A 26,253-nucleotide genomic window follows, 5' to 3' on the forward strand; every position below is an offset into this window, starting at 1 on the left:
ATCCCAATGTGTGATAATGTAAGCTGACGTTGAACACAAGGGAAACTACTCAGCCAAAGACCCATGATACTGATCGATGCTGAGTACAAGGTCACCTATCAATGATGGAAATAGGGCCAGGTTGTGGCTTTAGGACTAGTCTTAGAGCAATTTGTCGAAGTCGATAAGAGTAGACCCGCCAACAAGAAGTCAATGGAGACCTTCTTAACTAGCATGAGCAAAGGACCAAATAGTTGATGTGATACTGAACATAACTCTGACAGACCGGGTATGGCCGACTGAAAATGAGTCAAGAGACATCGCAGAAAGGCCGACTCAGGTTTAAAAAAGCATGACTCAAATGCGACTGTGTGGCAGCATATGATAACTTTGTATACGTTTGTCATGCAGGAGGCGTAACAAACTCTCCATATGATTGGAAGAGATAACCAACCGGAGGAGTACTGACTCAATGACAAGGTTATGGCTCTCCTAAGTCAAACTAAAGCCCATCTCGATGGAGGAAAGACTTGCTTTGAGTGCTTTGTTCAAGGGTGACACAACTGACTCTTGTTGCCATCAATTATGGAAGTAAAGTCTCGTTCTCGCTCTTTTTTTGGATATATATATATATATATATATTTTGTCTTTTTCATATTTAAAAAGCCTGAAAAAGAATAAAAGAATGCCTATGGTATAGTGGAAAGAACGAGTGTCCAAATACAGATGCGCTAGTTCCTGGGAGTGGAACATTCCTATGCTCAATGCAAGGTGACGAAATTGGTCAATGACACTCAAAGGAATGTTCTTTCCATGGGCATAAGGTGTCAAGTTGCAGAGGCTAAGTGATTGCAAGGTTGATTTTGTAGAAAGACATGGTTAAAAAGTGGCTTATACACGAGTCCAACTGAAGTCGACTTAAGGCCAAAAGTGGCTTATACACGAGTCCAAGTGAAGTCGACTTAAGGCCAAAAGGTACAAATAGTCAACATGCAATGCAGCAATACAACTCAACATGTGGGAGCCTCTAGGGTATAAAGCCAAAAAATAGCGAAGAAGAAGAGGAATGAGGCTTCATCGCAAAGTCATGGCGGGACTAAAGAGGACTCCTGAGCCTAAGAACAAAAGTTCAACATGGGTGCCAAGTGACAACAAGGTACTATCTAGGGTGCCCATGATAAGGTAGGCTCTACCACACAAGTTATGACACTTCTAAGCAATGAGAAGGTTCTGCGTCATATCTTGATGGGGTCATCCTAAGGCCAAAATGGAAAAGGAAACTGATAAATGCACAATGCAGGTGAAAAGCCTAATCTATATGCCAGTTTCGAGAACTAATACCTGTTAGAGTGGATCAACCGTAAAGTGCCCAAAGGAGAAGTCTTCCAAGTTCTGTAGACATAATTAGGAACATTAGACAAGAAGTTAATACATCCCATATATAAACTTCAGATAAAAGCTTGTGTTATAGAATACAAAACTTGAAAATGTGTACCTTATATGTACAATATGGTACAGGGAACCACGCAGCCTTGCGACTTACGCATAATAGTTCTTCAGGACAAGCCCCTTGCGGGGCTCAGGCCAAGGACTCCTTTGGTAGTTAAAACTCATGGCTTCAAAAAGTTCCTCTTGTGAAGGCAACTCAACTTCCAAGAAATCATGAGAACTAGAAGGATCAAAAGAGGGAATTAAGGGGTCCCATGTCCCCATAGGAGAAATCACTCGGTCAACTGCCGGGACCAAGTCCCGAGAAGGAAAATAATAGTTCAAAGGATCCTTCTTAGAAGCAATTGAACATTGAGGATACAATGCCACATAGTTCACCCATGGTCGGGTAGAGTCTACCTAAACACTTGGAACATACCAAGGGGTATTTTGTAGTAAATTTGAATTAGGGGGGTGATTATCAGATGCAAGTTGATCAATAGTGACAATATTTCCGTTATGAGGAAAATACATCACTCGAAAGAGTGAAGACACCACAACATTCATAACATAGACAAAATCACGCCCAAGTAGCATATTAAAGTCTAAAGGGCGATCAACCACCATCATATTGATTAAGACAGTCTTCCCACCTAAAGTAATAGGCAATTGAGGAAGAACACCCATAGATTCAATAAGTCTTCTATCATAGACTAACAATTGACTATCAAATGCTAACAACTTTGGAGAACCCAAAGCTTTCCGAGTCAAGGAGGATATAATACTTGCAGAGGATCCTTCATCCACCATACATTGATAGACGTTTGTGGAATTAACTCTAACCCTTATTTGGAAAGGTGCAACAAAAGGAAGACGAGGCTTGACAAGATTATCCCAATCAAAGGAGACACTCCTAGAACTTGGAGGGGGTACACTCGAAGAGACCGGAATGCCCCCTAGACAAAGACTCTGTAATAGAAATCAAGAAGACTCTATTGTTAGGCACTTCACCCCCCAAAAGAGGAGTGGAATCAGCCAGAGATTGCACTGGCTCGACCACTTCATCAACCAATGGTTGATTAGACTGTTGAGAAACCATAAGAGATCCAAAAGTAGAAGAGCTGTCAGACTTGGGCCGTAACCTTTGTACCACTGAAATACCAGGGCACAAATAAGTAAGATGGTCTCCCTTACATAGCTTACAAGGGAACTTTGGTTTAAATATTCTACGCCTAGGTTTCTGATCAACATCCATTCTGCTAACATGACTAGTAGTGGTTGGTGGAGAGTCCCCAACATGACTCGTAGAGGTTAATGACTCTTTCCTAAGAGAGAAAGGACTTGTGCCCCCAGTCCTACTCACAGAAGCAGGTGAGTCAACAAAAATGCGACTCACAGAGGTAGGTGACCCATTGCTAAAATGACTTGCAGTGACTAGACTTATGCCCCCAACGTGACTTGCAACGGCTGAAAGCTCATCTCCAACATGGCTTGCAGGGGTTGGTGATGATTCATGGACAACTATTCTCTTCTTCCTCTTTCTCTTCTTTTTAGATCTCTTATTACAAGAGGGAGGAGAAAGAGAAATCCTAGCTTTTTCTTTTGAAGAAGATGAACAGTTAACACCCATTTGATGCCTTGAAATAAAGCATTCATCTGAGAAGCTTCAAGAACATTTGGAATATTCGAAGTGGACCACAGCCAAACTGGTAGTCCAACATTCAATCCAGGAATATTCAAAATGGCCATCAAGGGGGTACCAACGTTTCCAAAGAAAGGAAAAGCACAAGGATCCCCTTTTGGAAGGGTCCCCAACTTATACGCAGATCCTTCCCTTACGGGATCGTACAAATGACTTTCCAAGGAAGAGAGATGCACAATCAAACCTTTGCCCTTAAGGAGGCAACTCCACAACTTTCAAAAGAAAGATCAAAAGCCTTTCAAGACCAGTGGAGTGGTTGGTCAGTCACTTAGAATCTAAGGTCCAAAAGTGACAAGACAAATCCACCTAAAGCCAACTAAATACAAAGAGAAAAGAGCACTCCACTATAAAGTCCCTAAAGATGCAACCAATCAAGCAACTTCCAAGTATTTCCGCTCTGGGTGATGAGGACTGGACACCAAAATACAAGAAAGTGAAGTAAAGGACCTTCCGAAGATAGTTTGGGATAATTATAGCCCAAACCTACTAGCGAAGGTAATAGAAATAGTTACGTAGATCCCTAGACAAAAGCCTTTGCTGGTGCAAGTTCCCAAGCTTTGCAAGGGCACCTTCCAGAAGTACTAATGAGAGTGATACAACATCTGCCTCAGGTACCATGGATATTGCCCCCGTAGTCACCTATGTGGTCCTTAGGAATGGCAACTAAGGACACCAGTTCGTATCGGACGCTGGGCGGAATAGTCTTTGGTCGGGATCCAACAAGTAGGAGAGGGGGTATTTTTTTCCCTGCCTTCACTCGCCCTTGTGCTTAACTCCTAGAAGAGAATAGTTTTCCCAAACAACTTAACGACATTGGATTTCAACTTAACGACACTGGATTTGACTCTTTTAATCAACCTCTATGTTTAAAGTTAGAGTGGCCTTGGAGAGTTAACTCTCCACACGCTTATTCCAAGGCCCTAAATGACCTAGACTAGTTGATGTAACTATGGCAAATCAAAAAAGTCTAGTTCATTTTAATTTAGCGCTTGATTTTAATGGTTGTTCTTAAGTCAAGGAAAAATGGAAGTGTAACTTATGATGTTATTGACGCAAAAAGAAATCAATAGAAAACTTGGCTACATGCATATGCAACTCTTTTTTCTTCGATGAAAGAGATTTCTACAAGGTTCTATGAAAAGACTAAAAATGCTTACAGTGCAACTATCCTAATGCAAACTAAAAATGCTTAATGCAAGATTCTAAGGATTGCTCTTAAAGCAAGCAAATGTGTTTCTCAAAGAGATGAAGAGGCCAAAACTTGACAAAAAGGAGGAACACATTTAATCAAAAACTTTTCCCCAAAATAAAGCAAATTCAACCTAATGAAAAGACTTCACACTTGCTCTAAAATGATAAGAAGACCAAAAACAAAACCAAAAAGAAAAAGGAAGGCAACAAAAATATGTTTTTATCTTTTTTCATTTTAAAGGCACAAAGAGTTCTTGAGAAAACAAAAACTACTAAAGATTTCAAGATCAAATTCGAGCATAAAGAACCTCAAATTTCACAAGCCATAGGAATCATTAACACGATAAGACTTAAAGCGAAAAGAGGCTACAAACTCAAACAAATGATCTGAACAACATAAAAATTCCAACAAACAAGAAAGATTTCAAGAAGACCAAGAAAACTTTTCAAGATTGCAAAAAGGACCTGAAAAACCAAGAAAAAACTAAATATGTCAACTTTCAAGAAAGCAAGGCAAAGCAATGTAAAGGTTGGGTTATAAGTGAATTGAGACCAATTCCTTGTTCCAAAAGCTCAAAATAGCCAAGAACTTCACTAAGAAGCCTTGAACCCAAACACAAAAATTAACACTTCACCAAAAAGCAAACCCTAGGTTGACTAGGTTTTTCCACAAAGAGATAGGAAACTGAAAATCTGCAAGAAGCAAGACTCTCCTAGACAATCAATGACTAAACAGAAGCAATAAAAATCAGGCAAAACCCTTTACTGGACTTAGAATTTGAAAAATTCATTCAAAACCAAGCATACGCGACTGTGTAGTGACAGACCCGTGTGTATATGCAACTGTACTCAAGAAAATATGTGTATACATGTGTTTCTTTGGACAAAAACGCGTGTGTACGCGACTGTGTGAATTAAAAATTGCGTATACAAAAGTCAGCAAAGAAAAAATAAAAATTCAGGCTTGATCTAGAAGATCAGACTTTTTGCCCAGATTGCAAACAAGTCAAAGATACTGGAAAAACCAAGAAACCAAACAAGAAGGCCCAGATCAAGAGAGAAACAACCCAAACAAGGAAATACAAGATTGTATTCCCCAGCAGAGTCGCCAATTTTGTTATGGGATAAAACACCCTAGGGTTTGGGTTGAGAACCCCAACAGATTGAAGGGCATACACCAACAAGAAGCAAGCAAACAAGCAGTCCTAATGCTTAAACTACTAAAGTGGGATGAAGAGATAGTACCCGTAGGTCCTACGTTTGAGGATGTTCCCATAGGGTCCAAACCCTCTGCTTCCTCCAATGCTTCAAAACCTGCAACTCATTCCAAAAAAAAATAAAAATATATATATATATACACTAGCAGTAGTTCAAAGCGTGTTCAAAATATGAATGTTAGATCATATAAGCATATAGATATAAAACATGAGATCATAACATGAGTTAAAGCATAAATATCATCACATCAGGAACAAGATAGAGCTTCTTTATTGATGTCTGCAAAAAATGTGGAAGAATACAACTTGATTCGACCACGGCTCCAAGCGAAACCTTCCTTTGGATCCGTCCAGCCCAAGCCTCAACAATCCTCTTTCAAATGCATACACATGGATGCCATATCAAGGAGATGGACATCTTTATGAGGAAACACGGGTTTCCCATAGCTGGGAGTGCAGGAGGCACATGGATAAATCAGACTTGATCAAGGACCAATTGGATATAATATCAATACCCTATCTTTTCTCCCCTTAGGCTTCCCATGAGGTGTATTTATATCACCCCAAAACAATTTATTTATTTATTTATTTTTATTTTTATTTATTTATTTTTTTTATCAGTTGGGATACAGTTAGGCCACAGGCTCTTGTAGGTGGGCTTCTGGTGTACCCTGTAAACCCTGCCCATAAAATAGGGATTTTATATTTTTTTAATATTTCAAATTATATACGCCGGTTGGGTATAGTTGGACCCACGTGTGCAGAGTCGCGTATGGAATTTAAAATAATGTTTTTTAGTAAATGGACCAAGTCTGAAAGGAAAGGGCTGCCCAAGGCCATGACTCAGAGCATCAAGTATACAAAGGTGATAAATGATGCTATAACAAAGGGCTTTCCCCCTAGTGGGGTTTTTCCCTGGTCATTGACCAAATATTGTGTCTCTTGTCTCTTGGTTGTCTTTCATTGTGCATTTGTCTCATTGTTCTATCTACTATTGCTCTACTATCATTGTATAATTGAAGAAGTAAATTGTTAAATTGGATGCTATTGGATATTGCTGAGTAATAGTTGCAACATAGAACAAATTGATGAAAAATTAACATGTTGATGGTTAAAATTGCCTCATTAGGGTTGATGTCATCAACCTTAGGCAATTTTGTGCTATAGTAAACCCTAGATATACTATTGTTGAACTATATATTGAAACCCTAGGCCTCTAGTACTCTTTTCAAGGCTTAGTTTACAGTACGCTGCTCCTTAACATAAAGAATTTTGTCCTAATCCAACTAAGAAGTATACCGTGCTTAAGCCATTCACATACATCACCTTGAACCAATTGACTTGGAACATCTTTTAGGTTATATACACTGGGAATCCTCCTTTGTGGTAAGATTCCACTAAAGAGCATGATGTGGATGTTGAAATTGTAACTAGGGTCGGTCTTCATAATTGTCATTATACTTGTATCAATATGTATTCTATGTAAAAACAAAAGTAGAAAATTATTATCATTTTCTAGCATGTTCTTTATGCTTTGTTTTGGTCAAAAGAAAATGTAAAAGGGCATGTTCTTTGTGACCTTGTAAAAAGAAGTAAATTTGAATTTTTGTAAGTGTCATTTGTCCCTTCAAGTTGCCTAGTTGGCTCTCCAAGGAACAAGTCTACTTAGCTAGTACTCACATCCATTCAACCTCATGAAGTGACTATTAATAAGCGCTATTTGTCCTCCTCCAAACACACTAATCTGAGCATACATCAACGAAGCTTCTGAGGCACTTATTGTTTGAAATACATGAAGGATCTAAGGCTCTCAAATGATGCAAGTTTCTAAGACAATTCTCTCTATAATGATGCAAGTTTCTATGATACGTCTCTCTACAATGATGCGAGTTTTTGTGACATATCTCTCTATGATGATGCGAGTTCCTATGGTATATTTCTTTGTATTGATGTGAGTTCCTGTGTCACGTTTCCCTGCAATGAAGCAAATTTTCTATGGCACCTATATCTCTGTGATGTGGCAGGCATGTATAAACAAATTGGTTGACTATCTTATGGAAAAATCATGACGAAGTTTGGATGGCTGACTTGGAACTTAAATCAATGGTTTGTTTGACTTGAATTTCTCTTGTTGGTAAAGAATCTATAAGGAAAGGATTTATCAATTTTCCCCTTGTGGGTTTTGCATTGGTCACTGGCCTAATTTTTGGTGCCCCTTGTCTCTCTTGTGCATTATGATATCTATTTGAATGACCAAATTGTTAATGTGTAATTGCCTGATGATATAGCTAAACAAAGTAAATGCTAAAAGAAAATATGTATATCAGTCACAAGTAATTATCATGTTAAGAAATTATATCATCCATTCGAATGTCAACATTGGAGTGCCAAGATGACAATGGCAACCACCTCATTGTTATATTTTGTGTTGAGAAATCTATAGGGTTATAGTTAGGATGAATTCTCTTAAACTTGTGATGTCTTTTTACTTTTTGTTACTTATTAGCATATTCTCTTATTATACAGCTTGAGTGGGCCTAATAGTTAAGAGCATGTGTTTCCTCCTAAGAGGTCACATGTTCAAAACCAGAAGGGGGTAGAGTATGTATGCCTTCGTAGACTTAGCAGTCAAATCGCTGTGCAGAGGTGGGTCCTGTTGTAACATATTTTGATACACTGAAAATTACAAATTTCCAGTGGAATTTTGCAGTGGTTCCTGGCCCAATTCTTTTGAACCAATTATAAAGTTGTTGTTGGTAAATGATGTTATTTTAATAAATTTTTTAATAATAAAAATCTATAGAAATATTATATATATTTTTATAAATTTTATTTATTTATTATTAAAACTTTTTGTTAAAATATTGGACCAAGCATCCAATCTCCAAGTTATATGCCAAAGTGCATTATTCATTGGTGTTAGTCTACCAAAACAGCACATAAAACAACATGCCAAGCCACAGGATAAAGAGTATGCAGGTTTCAACGGTGATGAGAGATGCCTGCAAAATCAAAGGCACATTTCTAATTTCGGAACCCCTCAAGCATTTCGACATTTAATGGAGGGGTGTCCGAAATAAGTTGTTTGATAAAACCACTTTGATTTAATGGAGGGGTGTCCAAGGATGGAGTATTTGCATAAAACCAATATCATCCATAAGATTTCAAGGCAGCCAAACTATTCATAGACGTGAACTGTGTTGTCAAGGTTGCAGATTTGTAGTTGATTGGTTTCTGAGACAAAATGGACTAAAAGCTAAGGAGAAAGTGATGTTCAAGAAGAAGGAAGGTGTTCCTGAAGGTCTGATATATGAAATGTTTTGGGATGCAAAGGAATCATTTTAAATGTGACGTTATCGTTTTGTGAATGAAAACAGCTATTGTTGTCACTCTTCTATAGTTTATTCTGCCTTCTGTCTAAAATTGCCTCTATAGAAAACAAACTGATACGATCAGGGGTACCTCTGTTTTCCAAGGATACAAGGATACTCTACTTTTCAAAATGATGAAGCAGGTCATGCTGGATACACTGGGTCCAGAGTTGCAGGTTTTCAATGAGAATGGGACACATTGAACTGGAGGCTAATGCTTTTGTGACTTTGATCCCAGATTCTAGCAGAGAAGACTCATCAGAACTTTTACCAATAAACTATGCAGGATTTGTCCAGGCAGTGAAGCAAGGCGACATAATATTCGCTGGTCAATACCTTTTCACTGGAAGTGAAATTACTTGTGTGTCTCAAAGTTGCAGAAGTGAAAGGTCAAGATGTGGTTTGTCTTGTGAAAAACACAGCTACACTTGCTGGTTCCTTGTTTACGATGCATGCCTCACAAGTTGGCATTGATCTACCTACACTGAGTGATCCAGACAAGCATGTCATTTCAACCTGGGGAGTAAAGAACAACATCAACTTTATTTCATTGTCATATACTCGCCATGCAAAAGGTGTTAGACAAACTCGTGCTTATCATTCTAAGCTTGGTGATCTTCACCAGACACAGATATTTGCTAAGATTGAGATCATAGAAGGTTTAAACACTTCGACGAGATTTTGCAAGAAGAAGACAGTATCATTCTTTCTCGTGGAAATTTGGGGATCAATCTTCCACCAGAGAAGGTATTTTATTTCAGAAAGCTGCTGTTTACTAGTGTAACTGGCTGGAAAACCTTCTATTATCACTCGTGTGGTTGACAGTATGACTGATAATATAAAGCCAACCCGTGCTGAAGCAACTGATGTGGCAGGCACAGATGGAATACTGCTAGGGGCAGAAACTTTTCAGGGATTATACCCTGTTGAGACCATATCAATAGTGGGAAAAATCTGTGCAGAAGCACAGAAGGCATGAAGTAAATAAGTGGTGCCTGGTAATCTCATGCATGTGTGGGGTATCTGTAGTTGCAATTTTTTTTGCAGCACTTCTACTTTGGTATTATGAGAGGAAAATGACAGTGTGTTCAAAGAATGATGTTCATATTGCGTAATGAAGTTGGCTGGTTTAGCGATGAAAAGAACAGTGTAGATGCATTGTCTATGCGTTTTGCAAATGATGCCACCTTTGTTTGTGCTGCTTTTAGCAACCAACTTTCAACTTTTATTTAGAATGCAATAGCTGATATTGTTGCTGTTGCCATTGGGATGCTTTTAGAATGGTGCTACTGCTTAGTCTTTGTAGCTTTGGGAACTTCGCTAATTTTGACAGTTTCAGCGATTGCACAAAATATATGCAACGTCAGACTAAATTTGGAGTAAAAGAGAAAGTAATTTCTGATAATGTATTATCTGTCTCTGGGGTGGAGTTATAAGTTGCAACAAATTGCTGAAGATTGTGCTAGTAAGCCAGCACGTATTGATAATATGGAGAGTGATTCTGATATTAAATTGGTGAGATGCATTTTCAATTCGCTGAGGGTTTGAAAGTCAGCACTTGTTCTGACATTTTTGAAAATCCTAAACTTGCAACGGCAAAATTGCCAGAGATGCTTGCCACGAAAATTACTTGCATTATAGTTTTCCTGAGATGGGGCATTGTATTATAGCTTGTTTATAAGGAGAATTTGGTTGAGACTCTATAGCTTACCATCCTCAGTCATATTTGAAAGAACCTACAAACTTGTAGGTATGACATCAACTTATCTACTTGGACAGAGGTGTTAAAGCTCTGCAAAACTGGTATTCAGAATGTTGCTAATGAGACATAGGTCCCTTACAATCTATAACCAGGGAGGATAATGTTAGAAGACAGACAAATATTGCCAAAATGAATAATTCAGTGAAATTGGAGACTGAGAATGGATCTCTTGAAAATCCATTTTTCCCTCGGATTTCGAAGCAGCTATTGCAGCAGTGCTCATCTGAGACTGGAGGACAAGAGGGGGCTGAAGTAATGAAAACACAAGCTGGCAAACCAATCATTTGATAGCCTAATTTTCAAATCCAGATTTCTTGGCACATTTTAGTTAACATGAGGCATAAAGGAATACCTGGCAGCAAACGAAGGAGCCCCTCCCAGTTTTGTGGCAAGGTATTGTGAATTTGGTAAACATATATCCTCCCAGTTTTGTGGCAAAGTTTTGTGAATTTGGTAAACATATATCCATATTCTAGTTATAAAATAGCAAACAATTTCAAGAGTGGCATTCGAATCACAATGAGTATCCTTAGGCATCCAATCAGCAGGTCAAACAGTGACCAAATAAAAGGGCAGAGGTTGAGATTTTCTAAGCTCAAAATCAGCTACAACATTCAGTGGCAGATCTTTTGATTTTTTTTAGCATCCAAAGGACCATAGCTGGCAGTCTAATGAACACTTGGCAGCCAATAGATTCTGAAGATGATTCTAAACACTCCAGCAATACCTACAGCTTGAGACACTTTGCAACAACTTTCCAGATTCTAAGGCAAAGAATTTGCAAACAGTTCCAAATTTCTTGCAGACTATTCAGAGATTGTTTTATTTTTAGTATATTATTCAGGATTTTATTCCATAATTATTGTAACAGTTAGGAGAGATTTTGTCTATATATTATTTCATTTGTAATAAACAAGGGTTGGCTTTTGATGCCAAAACCCTTCAGCTCTGTAAAATTTCTATATTATAGAATTCCTAATCAAAACCTTCTGGCTCCTGTTTATGAAAGAATTTGTGTTTCTAGTATCTTTTTCTAGTGTTTCTATAACTTGTTTTCTGCACATGTTCAAAGTATCATAGGAGATTTGCGTAAGAATAGATTGAGTTTTAATCTCTTTGAAATCCCTTGCAGATTTATAATCGTTTAAAGATATTAGTATATTGGACTGTCTGTCTGAGGTAGCTCTTCTTTGAACTTTTTATTATTTGTCCTTCTATCTTCTCCTGAATGTGTGTTGTTGGGCTGTAGAAGTATTCTACCCGCATCCAATTTTTCCTGGTTAATTAAGTATTCTGTCTGACTTCTTAATTATCAGGAACCCCCTTATATTCTTCTTTCAAATTCTTTAAAAGTTAAGCTCTTCTGTCAAGCTGGAAGCTGACACTTTGAGAAAGGACTCTACAAGAGAGGGATTTATTCATCAACAAGAATTGTGCAATCATTAGCAACCACCCCATTAAATCCTAAATCTGGCCATTGTGCTTCATAGGCTGCTGTTCAGTCACATGTGAACAACGTTAAACAAAGCTTCGTAACAATTGAGGGAGCCCCCTCTGGTTCAAGGGCCAGCTTGGTCCTAAAGATTGGTTGAGTTGGTTTCCTGGCGTAGTTCTTGCAGCCAAGGATTCCCTACAGGAAATAGGTACAACATCTGGCGCCGCTTCCGAGGAACGAAGTAACGAAATGATCTTAGATAGAGTAGGAATGACCTGTTACAGAGTTTTGTGAACCCAATGTTTCGGACTGCCAGGTGAGTCCATCATCAGGGGATGCGTCAATAGATATTCTTCAACATTAATGATGAATCCAAGAGCTATGTTAGGGTATATATAATGAGTTTAGCTCTGGATAATCTTAATTTTTCGAAATCTGATGCGCTGTCCATCATATCCCTTCCATGGTAGGACTTGATGCTGTTAAATAATGAATCCATACAGGTGATGATGGTTTTAGATAGAGAGTAGGAATGACCTGTTATAGAGTTTTGTGAACCCAACGTTTCGGACTGCCAGGTGAGTCCACCATCAGGGGATGTGTCAATAGATATTCTTCAACATTAATGATGAATCCAAGAGCTATGTTAGGGTATATATAATGAGTTTAGCTCTGGATAATCTTAATTTTTCGAAATTTGATGCGCTGTCCATCATATCCCTTCCATGGTAGGACTTGATGCTGTTAAATAATGAATCCATACAGGTGATGATGGTTTTAGATAGAGAGTAGGAATGACCTGTTACAGAGTTTTGTGAACCCAACGTTTCGGACTGCCAGGTGAGTCCATCATCAGGGGATGCGTCAATAGATATTCTTCAACATTAATGATGAATCCATGAGCTATGTTAGGGTTCTTCAACATTAATGATGAATCCAAGAGCTATGTGAACAATAAAGATTAGATCTATTCCTTGCTGGTGAACAAGGAGTAGGCATTTATTATTGGTTGCATTGCTTTCACCTAGCGACTCCACTTTGTCATATGGCGATTCCACTAGGTTACCGATCCCACTGTTTCGAGACCTCAGCTACACAAGGCTCATTGATACAGAGTATGTTTTTTCCTCTCAGCCATGATCATAAATATAATATTTCCACAGAAGATGCAGCTCCCAAAGTTCACTTGTGAGTATAAGTTTCCTATGGAATATCATCGCTCTTGAGTCTTGCAAGTCCAAAGTCCGCAATACGAGCACTGAAATTGCCATCTAATAGCACATTGCTGGGCTTTACATCTCCATGGATGATGGGCAGATCACATTCAAGGTGCAGAAATGCCAAAGCCTACGCAACATCAAGGATAAATTTCAAAAATCTGGAACGTGGGTTTTGTGCAAAACGACATCAATTAGGTTTCCAACAAAATTTTTTGCAAAATTGTCAAGGGTTTGAGATATTTTATGGGTGCTTTGAAAGGGAAAAAATCAGATTTCGTGAATAGCCAAATTTCTTTAAGTAGCACTAAAGTTTTTGAATTCAGTTGAATGTTTTATAATTGAATTTTTATCCTTAGATGGTTTTAGTGCATGTCTGGTTGATTCAGTTCTTGCTCACTGTGTTTCTGAGAGAAACATTTATAGAACCAGACATTACCTATGTTTTCTAAGGATATTTTACTTTTCAAAATGATGAAGCAGTTACAAAGTATGAGGATTTCACGAAGGTTTTTACTTGCCACAAACAAAGATATCAAAAAAGAAAAAGTGTTGTGTGACCACTAATGTTTAGGTGGCAGAATTGACCTTGAGGAAAGGGAAGTTGATAGATTTCTAGTGAACCAATTTTAGATTTCAATGCATAAAACTTTCAAACAGTTCCAAATTTCCAGCAAAGTATCCAAAGATTGTTTTATTTTTAGTATATTGTTTAGGATATTATTCCAGAAATATTGTAACAAGTTAGAGATATATTTTTCTATATATTTGATCATTTGTAATAAACAGAGGTTGGATTTTGATGCCAAAACTTTTCAGCTCTGTAAAACTTCTACCATAGAATTCCTAATTAAAGCCTTTTGGCTCCAGTTTATGAAAGAATTTGTGTTTCTAGTATGTTTTTCTAGTGTTTCCATAACTTGTTTTCTGCACATGTTCAAAGTATTTTAGCAGATCTAGGTAAGAATAGATTGAGTTTCAATCTCTCTGAAATCCATTGCGAATTTATAATCATCTAAAGAGATTAGTATATTGGACTGTCTGTTTGAGGCAACTCTTCTTTGAACTGGTTATTATTTGTCCTTCTATCTTCTCCTGAATGTGTGTTGTTGGGTTGTAGAAGTATTCTACACGCATCCAATTTTGCCAGGTTAATTAAGTATTCTGTCTGATTCCTTAATTATCAGGACCCCCTTATATTTTTCTTTCAAATTCTTTAAAAGTTAAGCTCTTTTGTCAGGCTGGAAGCTGACACTTTGAGAAAGAACTATGCAAGAGAGGGATCTATTCATGAGCAAGAATTGTGCAATCATTAGCAACCACCCTATTAAATCCTAAATCTGGCCATTGTGCTTCATAGGTTGCTGTTCAGTGACAAGTGAACAACGTTAAACAAAGCCTCGTAACAATTGAGGGAGCCCCCTCTTGTTCAAGGGCCAGCTTGATCCTAAAGCTTAGTTGAGTTGGTTTCCTGGCATAGTTTTTGCAGCCAGGGACTGCCTACGGGAAACACGTACAGCAGGTCCCTTGTCCCATAAACAAGGGGGTCTCATGCACCAATTTGGTGTCTAGCTTGGCCATGACTTTAAAATTGGATAATAATAATAATTATGTTATTCTTATCATCAAACAACTACCAAAACAAGAATATCAACAGTACATAGGAACACAGGATATAGGCTGCAAGCCAATGCCAAAACCTCTCCATTTGAGAGGAAAACCCACAAATCTCGTCTTCTTATAGATTCTTCAAATGATGAATTCCAAGACCTCTAGACCAAGACCAATACCCTTCCAAGGCTAAGTCCAATCTTCCTGATAATGTGCTTCCTGTTGATTTTGGGTAGCATCGGATGTGCTCTAGCTTCGAAATTTTGTGGAGGGGCTAGAACACATGAGATCTCCAAGACCCAGAAATCGTTTGGAGAAATTCCGCTCGGATGAAGAGTTATTAAAATAATTAACAATTTTAATGGGTTCCTAAGTCTAAACTTAGGAAAATAAAAATATTAATGGGTATTAATAAAGATATGGGTGAGAAGCTTCTAAGAGACGAGGATCAAGTCTGTTTTAATCTTAGCCGCTGATTAGAGACTTAATCTCGGCCATTGATTCATCAACAAGAAAAATATAAGAGAAGACTTGAGAGTCATTTGGAGATATACTGGGGCAAATACTCAGTAACCCGAGGGAAATCAATTCTCAGAGAGAGGAAGTTCGATTTCAGAGGGAGAGTTGCAGGGTGAAGGAAGAGGAGGGCATCAGTAGCAGTCAGAGACTGAGGAGGAGGTGACGTAGGGCATTTGAGAGACAACGCAAAGGGAAGAGGAGGGAGACAACCCCATTGGCGACGCAATCCTCACGCAGAAGTGACGCAGAAGAGGGTGAAGGGTCTCCAGGGTGTCAGAACTTCTCCAGGAGGAGGAGAAACTTTGTCTCAGGTGTTTCTCTCAGAAGTGTATCAGTTTTTATGTAGAATCATTCCTTGTAAAGTGATTGTTGCTGAAGATTAATATATAAACCCTCATCTGCTGCACGGGTTTTCCCACACTGGGTTTTTCTAGGGAAAATTGTCCAAAAACAACTGTGTTGATGTGATTGATTCTTGTGCTTGTATATCCTGTTATTTTCTCTATGTAATTATGTGATAACTGCAGTATAATTTATTTCAATGTTTACTGAAGGGTTTCATAAATAACTTGTTGTGAGAAATAAGTAGGAGAAATAAATCAGTTACTGCAGTAGAATTTCGTATTAGAAATTTTCACACTTCCTTTGTCAAAGTCAAACCCAATCAAATCTCTTTTAGTTGCACAATTGTTGCCTCCACACATGTGAGCATATCTAGGGCCACCAAGGCTTTCTTTGACCTTCGCTTGAGTTTCTCCTTCTTCTAGGGCTTCGGGATGACCTAATAGAGCTTCCTTCAACCTTCTTTTTGCAATTTCTCCAAGTACGATCTTGCGACAACAAAACCCTAGCCTCCTTCCTTCACACGTGTGAAAAGAGAGAGAAAATAACCCAAAGACTTGTCCTTCGTCCTTCTTCCTTCTTCACTAGCCTTCTTCTTCTTCTCCTTTGCTTGAATGAGGAGAGGATGAACGATGTCCATAAGAGGTCGAGTTCCCTCCTATATATAGGCTTCAAAGGTGGACAAAATGCCCTAATTGAGGCCGATTTTTAGCTGCCAAACTGACTTGGTTTTGGAGGGTATTTTGATACTTTTAAATACAAAAATAATTCTTTTTACAAGTTACAATGTGCCCGATGGGGTCTTCTTCATATGACAATGACTCTTTTGACTTCTTGACCCTAGGACAAACCCTAGAAGCACTCAATGGGTGCTTGACCTCTAAAATAAAAGACCTTGAGCATGAAACCCATGCTATAAAAATAGCAATAATAATTTTTCTTTCATTTTACAATATACAAGACTCAAAAGTACATTTCATATTTATGAAGACCGAACCTAGTTACACATTTTTCAACACCCCCTCTTAATTAGGGAGGTATTCATAGATGGTACATGGACATTCTCAAACTAAAGAGATCTCATAAGAAGAGTCAGATTCTTAAGCCATCTCTTTGCATCATACCGATTAGCATTGTCACATAGCAAGGCTTTGACTAACAACTCTATTTCTCCACAAGATCAGAGCACAATGCTGGCGAGATCAATGACTGATAGACACTCATCGTTGTCTCTCAAGGCACATACCCCACTCGGGTGTTCACAGGGTATGCCCTTCTAGGACAATTCCTATCTTGGAATGACACGTCCTCAAGGAATTTCCTCTTTGACTACTCTTATCTTGGATGCCCTACCTCATCCTCGAAGAGTATCGAATGCCAGATGCTTACGCAATCCTCCATTCTTTCTTCACGAAGTGAATACAAGAATGATGTCTCTATCTCTCCCCCTCAACTAGGGAGAAGGATATATCAACTAGTCTAAGCTCGTCTCTCAGATACACAAGCTTCTTATTTGGAAGAGATTTTGTTAAGATGTCAGCTACTTGTTCATCAACGGAGATATATCGTATCTGCAACACTCCATCCTGCACCAATTTTTGAATGTAGTGGTACTTGTTATTTATGTGCTTCGTCTTTCCATGAAACATTGGGTCTTCAGAGAACCTTATACAACTATTGTTGTCACAATGTATCACTGTTGGATCCATCGGTCCTTCAAACAAGTCAAACAACAACATCCTCAACCAGACAACTTCTCTGCTTACTTCACAGGCTGTAATATATTCAGCCTTAGCACTACTCAAAGCAACCGATTCTTGCTTTCTACTCATCCAGGAGATCATGGAGGATCCCAAGCTAAAACATCCTCCAGTAGTGCTTCTCCCATCCATCTCATTGCCTCCCTAGTCAGAATCTGTATATCCAACCAATCAAGTGGACACCATTCCTCTTATCATACTTCAGGCATTAGTGGATTGTGCCTTGTAGATATCTCAGTATATGCTTGGCTGCTATCCAATGATCATGCTTGGGCTCTACCTAGAACTGACTTAGAACTTTCACTGCAAAACAAATGTTTGATCAAGTATTTACCAAATACATCAGTGAGCCAATCAATTGTCTATACCTTGTCGGATGCATTGGGCTTGATTTAGAACTTCTTAGCCTCTTCAAGTTTGTGATCATAGGGGTTGTCATAGGTTTGCAATCCATCATGTCAAACCTCTTTAACATCTTGATCACATACTTTCCTTGACCTAGATAATTCTCACCAGGTTCGTGCCAAACTTCTAACCCTGATTAATAGTGCATCAACCCTACACCCTTCATATCGAATTTTGTTGCCAGTTTCTTCTTGCATTCTTGAATGCGACCTTCTACACTTGTCATAAGAAGATCATCCACATATAGAAGAATGATTACGGGCTCATCCTTCACAACCTTGATATAGAGATTCAAATCAACAGAACTCTTCGAGAAGCCCAATCTTTGCAGGTATGCGTCCATCCTTGCATACCACACCCTTGGTGCTTGTTTAAGGCTATATAATGCCTTCTTGAACTTGCAGACATAAGTCTCTCTATCTTTTACTTCAAATCCCAAAAGTTGTCTATATAGACTTCTTCATCGATAGTGCCATTTAGGAATGTTGTCTTGACATCCATTTGATGGATGTTCCATCCCATCGATGCTGCCAAAGAGACCAATGAACATATAGTTGTATACCTTGTTGTAGGTGCAAATGTCTCTTCATAATCGATGCCTTCCTGTTGAGAGAAGCCCCTAGCCACAAATCTTGCCTTATATTTATCAATACTTCCATCTGTTGCATGTTTAATCTTGTAGAGCCACTTGGAAGTTACCACAGATTTGTCTTCAGGCCTAGGTACGATCTCCCAAACTCCATTTTTCATTATTGATTGATACTCTTCATTCATGGCATCTTTCCATTCTTGATGTTTGACAACTTCTTCAAAGGTGGATGGTTCAACTTCTATTAACTTTGTCATATATACTACATACCCTGAATATATTTTGAGCTTCTTACTTTCCATGAATGTGCCTTTGGCTGCTCCTTGTCTTTTTGCATCTAGAAGGGTATAATTCAACCAATTAGGTCTCTTTTTGCTTTCAAGGATGATCACAGGTTGCACAGGTTCACTGGGACCTTCATCTTCATGATTTGAGTTCTCTTCCTCCCTGGTACATTCTTCTTCAAATATTGGAAGTTCTTCATCATCAGAGTCCATCGGGAGGTCCTTTGATTTCTTGAATGCAATACTTTCATCAAAGATCACATCTCGGCTTACTTCTATTTGGTGTCCTTCCTTTATGTAGATCTTATATGCCTTTGAACTATTACTATAGCCAACAAATATTCCCTTCATGCTTGTAGGATCCAACTTCTTTCTTTTATCTTTTGGAATGTGAATATAGACATGACAACCAAATATTCTGAGATGGTCAACGCTTTGTTTCTTCCTAGTGAATGCTTATTCAAGAGTCATTTTGTACAGTGATCTGTGAGGACTTCGATTTTGAACATATACAGTAGTATTTGTTGCTTCTCCCCACAAAAATTTTGGCAAGTCTTGATCATGTAACATGGCTCTTACACTTTCTTCAATAGATCGATTCTTTCGTTCAACAACTCCATTTTGTTCGGGATTATATGGGACTATCAACTCCCTCTTAATCCCAGCCTCCTTACAGAAAGCTATGAGTTCCTTTGAAGTGTATTCTCCTCCATTTTCGGATCTTAGAATCTTTATTCTCCTTTCTGTAAGGTTCTCTACTTCAACTTTGAATTCTTGAAATTTGTCGAATACTTCATCCTTGGATTTTAGAAAATAGATCCAAGTTTTCCTTGAGTGGTCATCAATGAACGTTACATAATATAGATGACCTCCAAGAGACTTTGTAGACATAGGACCACAAACATCAAAATGAATGAGATCCAGGATTTCTTTTGACCTTGAAGCACTGCTTCCAAATGGTCATTTAACATTTTTACCTAATGCACATTCGTTGCATACTCCTTCGTGATTTTCCTTGAGTTCAGGGATGCCATTCACCATTGAATTTAGAGTTGGTAAGATTTTGTAGTGAAGGTGACCAAACCTTCTATGCCAAAGTTCACATGGACTTACTTCAATGTGAACCAAAGCTTGAGAGAGAGGAGTCAACAATCTGTAGAGTCTTCCTTCACAAATCCCAATGATCTTTGCTTTTTGATGCTAGAGTTTTATCCCAGTCTACAACTTTTCCATTTATAAAATCGACTTTATCTCCCTTATCTTCTAGATGTGAAATAGAAAGTAGATTCTTTTGCAAACCTGGAACAAATAGGATGTTGTTGAGATGAATATTTCCTCCATTCTCTAGCTCCAGTGAGGTTGATCCAATTCCTCTTACATGATAACTCTTCTTGTCACCAAGCTTAACGGAGTAGGGGAATTCTCCTCTTGATAAGGTCTTTAGTTGCTTGTGTTCATCTGTCATATGTCTTGATGCTCCATTGTCGATTACCCAAATATTCTCATCTTCAAATGTGCCAGTAAGTGTTGAGAATAACCCTTTGTCCTTTGTAGAAGTCTTGGTCATACTATTCTTGATGGATAATAGGAGATTCCACAATGCCTTGATACCTTCCTTGAGATGACTTGCTAACATAGAACACTTATTCAAAGATTTCTTCAAGGATGTAGTGATCTTCATCATGCCCTTAGCCAAACTTAGCTCTGATACCATGTTGAGAAATCGATAGAGCTATAGTTGGGATGATTTCTCTTAAACTTGATAATTGCTTGTGATGTCTTTTTACTTTTTTTTACTTAGTAGCTTGTCCTCTTATTATTATGTTATTCTTATCATCAAACAACTACCAAAACAAGAAGATCAACAACAGACAAGAACACAGGATATAGGTTGCAAGGCAGGGCCAAAACCTCTCCACTTGAGAGGAAAACCCACAAATCTCCTCTTTTTATAGGTTCTTCAAATGACGAATTCCAAGACCTCTAGACCAAGACCAATACCTTTCTAAGACCAAGTATGACCTTCCTGATGATGTGCTTCCTTTGTCCAAGTCAAACCCAGTCAAATCTCTTCTAGTTGCACAACTTTGACCCCCAACTACAAAATTTCAACCTCTACTACAGGTCTGAAATTTTCGGCCCCTGCAATAGTTGTTGCCTCCACACGTGTGAGCAGATCTAGGGCTTCTAAGGCTTCCTTTGACCTTCGCTTGAGTTTCTCCTTCTTCTAGGGCTTGAGGATGACCTAGTAGACCTTCCTTCGATCTTTCTGCAATTTCTCCATGTTCGATCTTGTAGCAGGAAAACCTTAGCCTACTTCCTTCGCACGTGTGAAAAGAGAGAGAGAAAACAACCCAAACACTTGTCCTTTGTCCTTATTCCTTCTTCGCTAGCCTTCTTCTTCTTCTCCTTCACTTGAATGATGAGAGGATGAATGATGTCCATAGGAGGTCGAGTTCCCTCCTATATATAGGCTTCCAAGGTGGACGAAATGCCCTAATTGAGGCTGACTTCTTAGTTGCTAGGTCGACTTGGTCTTGGAGGGTATTTTGACACTTTTAAATACAAAAATAATTCTTTTTACAAGTTACAATGTGCCCGATGGGGTCTTCTTCATATGACAATGACTCTTGACTTCTTGACCCTAGGACAAACCCTAGAAGCACTCAATGGGTGCTTGACCTCTAAAATAAAAGACCTTGAGCATGAAACCCATTCTCCAAAAATAACAATAATAATTTTTCTTTCTTTTTACAGTATACAAGACTCAAAAGTACACTTCATATTTATGATGACCGAACCTAGTTACACATTTTTCAACATTTTGGTCTAGTTCTTGCCTTGTGAGGCTGCTCACAAGGCTTGCTAGATTTTGAGGCAACAATATCCTCTCTTTATGCGAATTTTCCTTCCATGGTGCATTGGTCAAGACTAAACTTTAAAGAGTCAAACCAGTCTGTAGTGTGCCCAGTGTTGCTACCTTTAGCCAAGGGGGCACTCAATTCAATTCTTCCTTTCTTTGGCAATCGGATTTACTAACATTGAACATGATGATTTGGCTTCCTACGGTAATGACAAACTACTAATGTATGGTAAATGTTGAATTAAAAATTCAGAAGCAGATTTATAACACATGACATTGGAATCATTATAGTAAATTTTTACAATTCATGCTTGTACAAAATCATTAAGCAAGTAGTACTTAAATTTCACATATTACACATAATTCAAGTATTAAATGATATGACAATAGACGTAAATAATTTACATAGAAAATAATAAAAGTACTTATCTTTTCTCAAAATTTATCCATCCTATTGTATGCAAATGGGTAATTCACCTCCTAGTCATGGGCATTTTTTGCGGATGCCATCCCCAAGTTGCATTATCAAACCACGCGGACTAGACTCTAATTCTAACCTAGTGAGGTACACAATACTTAGAATCTTGTTAGAACTTGAAATCTACCACAATTGTCATAGTGAATACTCCAAGCATCTCACCTGACTATAAATGAGCCTCAAGCTTCTTACTATCATCTAGATACAACAAAAAGTCATGGATTTTTCTTTATTTGCTATGTCCTCAGGAAATCCTTACCCTCCAATGCTACAGTGCATGCAATAAGAATCTGATTTGTTTGTTGTTCTTTGGGTCAAAGTAATGTTTAAAAGTTGGAATTGGACTTAGAATTGATCAAGGGTTAGATTAGACTTGACGACTTCATTTATGGACCGATTTACTAAAATGACAATATGAAAATTTTAATAAAAAGATATATTCATATGCATCAATGTAAATTCAAGCATAATACAAAGCAAATATGCAAACCCTGCCCATGTTTAATATCATATATGGAACTCGGGGTTAATTTCTTGGGTTTGTTGTTTTTGTTATGCCCCCACTCAATGTCCTTGCTTATATAGGCGTTGTAATTAACAATGATGTGTTTCCACTAAGTACCATGCGTAGATGTAGGGAAGTGCCTAGGAGTTTCCTTGCAAGATGTCATTGGATAAAAACATATACCATGTATGGGTGTATGTAGCGAAATGGCATTGAGTGCGATACATATTCAAAACAAGTTATTTTAGGTTTTTTTATCATTTTATTGTTTTATTAACCTTCTTTCTTGCAACGAATGGGCCTAATCCAATTTAGTGCAACATTTGTTGAATCGATTGGTCTGATTTGTTTGGTACGAAATCCATTGTAGTATTGGTTCAAGGTTCAGTCCATCCCCTTTTAAGGTCAAATTGGTTGGTTCTAGTTCTAGTTTGACCAATTTTTAAAACATTGGGTCATAGTTACCATATTGTGAATAAGTAAAAACTTGGCAAAGCAAAAGACTGCCATAGGATACAAGCATTACTGTTGGACCTTCAAGGACATTGAGTCAATATGTTAAGCATACACATGTAGAAGGTCTAGATTTGGATGATTATGTGGTTTGATTTGATTGTTTTCTAGACTATAGTATGATTATTTTTGATCTTTGCATACCATTTAGATTCTCAATGTTAATGTATTTTATTCAAATGTGTATTGTAGTAGGCGCCAATTTTCTATATTCATCCTCACAATGTTATATACATAAGAAAACTTTGCATATTTCATGTCTAATGGTTTGGATTTATGCAAATATACATGAAGATATTGTTTCGTACCATATATATTTTGGTCGACTGGTTTGGATTCTGGTTTTTTTGGATTGATTGGTTTGGAACTTTGGTCTTGTTAGCAGTGCGTAAACCAAACTTACTGACCATAAAATAGAGTTTCCATAGAGGGCCAATGTATTGGATGAGAGTTCTAGCAACCTAATTTTCATAAGAGCTTTGCATCATTGAAAGAGAATCCAAATGCAGGACACTATGCCCCAAGCCATAGTGTTAAACACAACAATCCCATTAGCTCAACGATGAAGAAGACCAAATCCAACTCAAACCTAGCTACCAGGAACCATCAACATCTGGAAAACCTTGCGTTGTTGCTCCCGAAGACCTTCGAGTAAGACTAACTTGTCGGGTATTGTCAAGTCCAACCAACAAGATGACTGCATGTAATATGTCCTGTAGAAGCAAACTAGCCACTGCAAGCCCTAGAACACCAAAATCTGGGCTGATTTAACTACTTGGTAGTTAAATTTAACAAATGTCACCTATACTTTGTTGGTTTGGCTACCACAGGGATCCAAAGCCCAACCTCCTCGTGATGAGTGGTCATCATCACACACTTTCTTACATCTCGACGGTGAAACCATACTAGGGTTTGAGGTAGGCACTCAAGGGGTTGAGAGGGAGGTGAAAGGTGCCTCTCCTCTTTGCAACTGCATCTTGGATTTTGGTACATTTGACCCTAATTGCCCTTTTCTAAATTAAAATTTTTTATTTGGAATAATTCGATTGTCTTAGTTTTGATGGCTTTTTTTGATTGTTTTGCAAAGTTGACCAGATATTCTTGGTCACTATGTTGTATATCTAGGAGCGATGAATTTATATCATTCTTGTGGTTCTTTGCATGTTTCATAAGTTAATTTTTTTTTGAAGTTTTGTTTGATAAATAAATGATTATCCAAGGATAATTAAGTAAAACTTGAGGAGAACCTTATGGGGAACCCTTGGGTACTTCCTCACATTTTGTGGAGGGTATTTAGGGTAAACTCATTGGTGCTGATTACAATGCCTGACTTGAGAAGGACATTAAGTTCAAGGATAGTTGAATTCTCCACGTGGATTTAAGATTTTTTTTTAGAGAAGAGAGATTAAACATTGTAATGTGGAGATGAAAAAACTTGTATTTATTACCATGTCTCATAATACATGCCTGTTTGTCTATATATATGTATTTAAACATGTCATTTATCTGGTTCCTAATTTTCCCTTCTCTTTCTTCTTTCTTGCATTTTGTTCAAAGTAATCTCTCTCTATGTATATATATCGATGGATGGATGCATGTTTGTGCAATAGGAATGTGTAAAGACGTTCTTGTTTTTGAAAGTAAAAGTCCTTTTGACTTTGACATCAATAAAAGTCCAATTATGTTTTTTTAATAAGTCTCCATTGATATGAATAACATTGATTTTGAATTTTAAATATGTTCCATGCATTGCAGAAGTCGCAAGAAGTATTTGTTGACATTGTTTCCCTTGTGTACAACATCAGATGTTTGAGGATCGCATTGAGCTTATTAATCAACTAGGGACCTCAACTCCAACAATCGCCTCTAACTTGCGTCAGATTATTGAAGGCCTTGTAGTATCCTCGCATGTGTTTGTGCAATTCTGTATAAAGTTTAAGAATAACACTTTCTTGGTCATATTTTAAGGTTAGGGATGCAAGTTTTATTAATTAATGTAAGTTTGCACGAGAGCTAGGTGGTATTTCATTTGATCAAATCGTTGCGTGGATTATGGTGATATGTTACAATCCTGTCATTTAACTTGTCTATTGGTACATTCACAGTGTTTGGTCAACTTACGCTGTTTTGGGGTGTTCTAAAGCATTTAATAATTTAATCATCCAGGAGTGTTTACATTGTATGATCCTTGTTTGGTACAACGATTTATTTTATGCATATAGCTCCAGTATACCAATTATCATTAGTTTTCCAATACCCTTCATGTAATATGTGAACTAAACAACTAAAGGTTTTTTGATTGTCATTCCTTTTATGCCATCGTAATGTGATACATTATTTATTTCCCTCGTGATGCTGTGTTATATATATATATATGTGTGTGTGTGTGTGTGTGTATAATCTTCTCATGAAAAATATCTTTATATTCCATATAAGGAATATATATGTTTTGATTTTCAAGGGATTGCTTAGATAACAAGGCTTGAAGTCATTACAAGGAATACTTGTTATGAGCGCAACATGTCATACGTGAGAATTGAACCTGGGTGGGGAGGATATCAACTTTTCTCCTTACCACCTAAGCTAAACCCAATTGACCATGATGCTGTGTTATTATTGATGTATTCATTCATATTTTGTTGTTGTGTTTGCTTCCTTGACCATGTAATGGGCTGTTTGGGAAGAAAGTTCATGTTCTGGGGTCTCTCACTGCAAATGTAACGCCTCTATCTTACATGTGGCACAACAATACTTGCAATATGCTGATGCTTGTGACATTTTTTCTCAATATGTCATTCTTTCCACAAAGGTACAATGCTAATGTAATATTTTGATTGTTATTGGAGTCTATCTGAGCTGCAGATAGTGCTAAATGTGCTCCAAGCTTGTCCTAACTTTATTATTTATCTGATATTTGCACAAGGCAAGCAAATGGTGTAGAATTCATTTCCACTCGTTTTCTACAACGGAAGATTCAAATGAGGAAAGCCACATGACTATTTTTTTTCAGGTACGAGGTATGTCCTTTCTCTTTAAGTTGTACAGGTAACAGATGTATAATTACCAGACAATGACATATTTA

The 26,253-nt window shown here is 37.8% G+C and overlaps 1 protein-coding gene and 1 pseudogene across 1 annotated transcript in view; both read left to right on the plus strand.

Annotated features, from left to right (window-relative positions):
* LOC149146906 (holliday junction resolvase) overlaps positions 1–26,253 on the plus strand; it is a 90,397-nt gene that overhangs the window by 7,976 nt on the left and 56,168 nt on the right. The window contains exons 2-4 of the mRNA XM_089441218.1: positions 24,977–25,069; positions 25,843–25,980; positions 26,095–26,181. Coding sequence (XP_089297344.1) covers positions 24,977–25,069; positions 25,843–25,980; positions 26,095–26,181 — 318 coding nt within the window. The remainder of the gene's footprint in view (positions 1–24,976; positions 25,070–25,842; positions 25,981–26,094; positions 26,182–26,253) is intronic.
* Positions 9,023–9,867, plus strand: LOC149146907 (pyruvate kinase 1, cytosolic pseudogene; annotated as a pseudogene).

This window comes from Pinus tabuliformis, chromosome 9, assembly GCF_031772625.1.
Source record: "Pinus tabuliformis cultivar Carrire ecotype Pingquan chromosome 9, CPIR1, whole genome shotgun sequence".
In the NCBI taxonomy this organism is placed as follows: Eukaryota; Viridiplantae; Streptophyta; class Pinopsida; order Pinales; family Pinaceae; genus Pinus; species Pinus tabuliformis.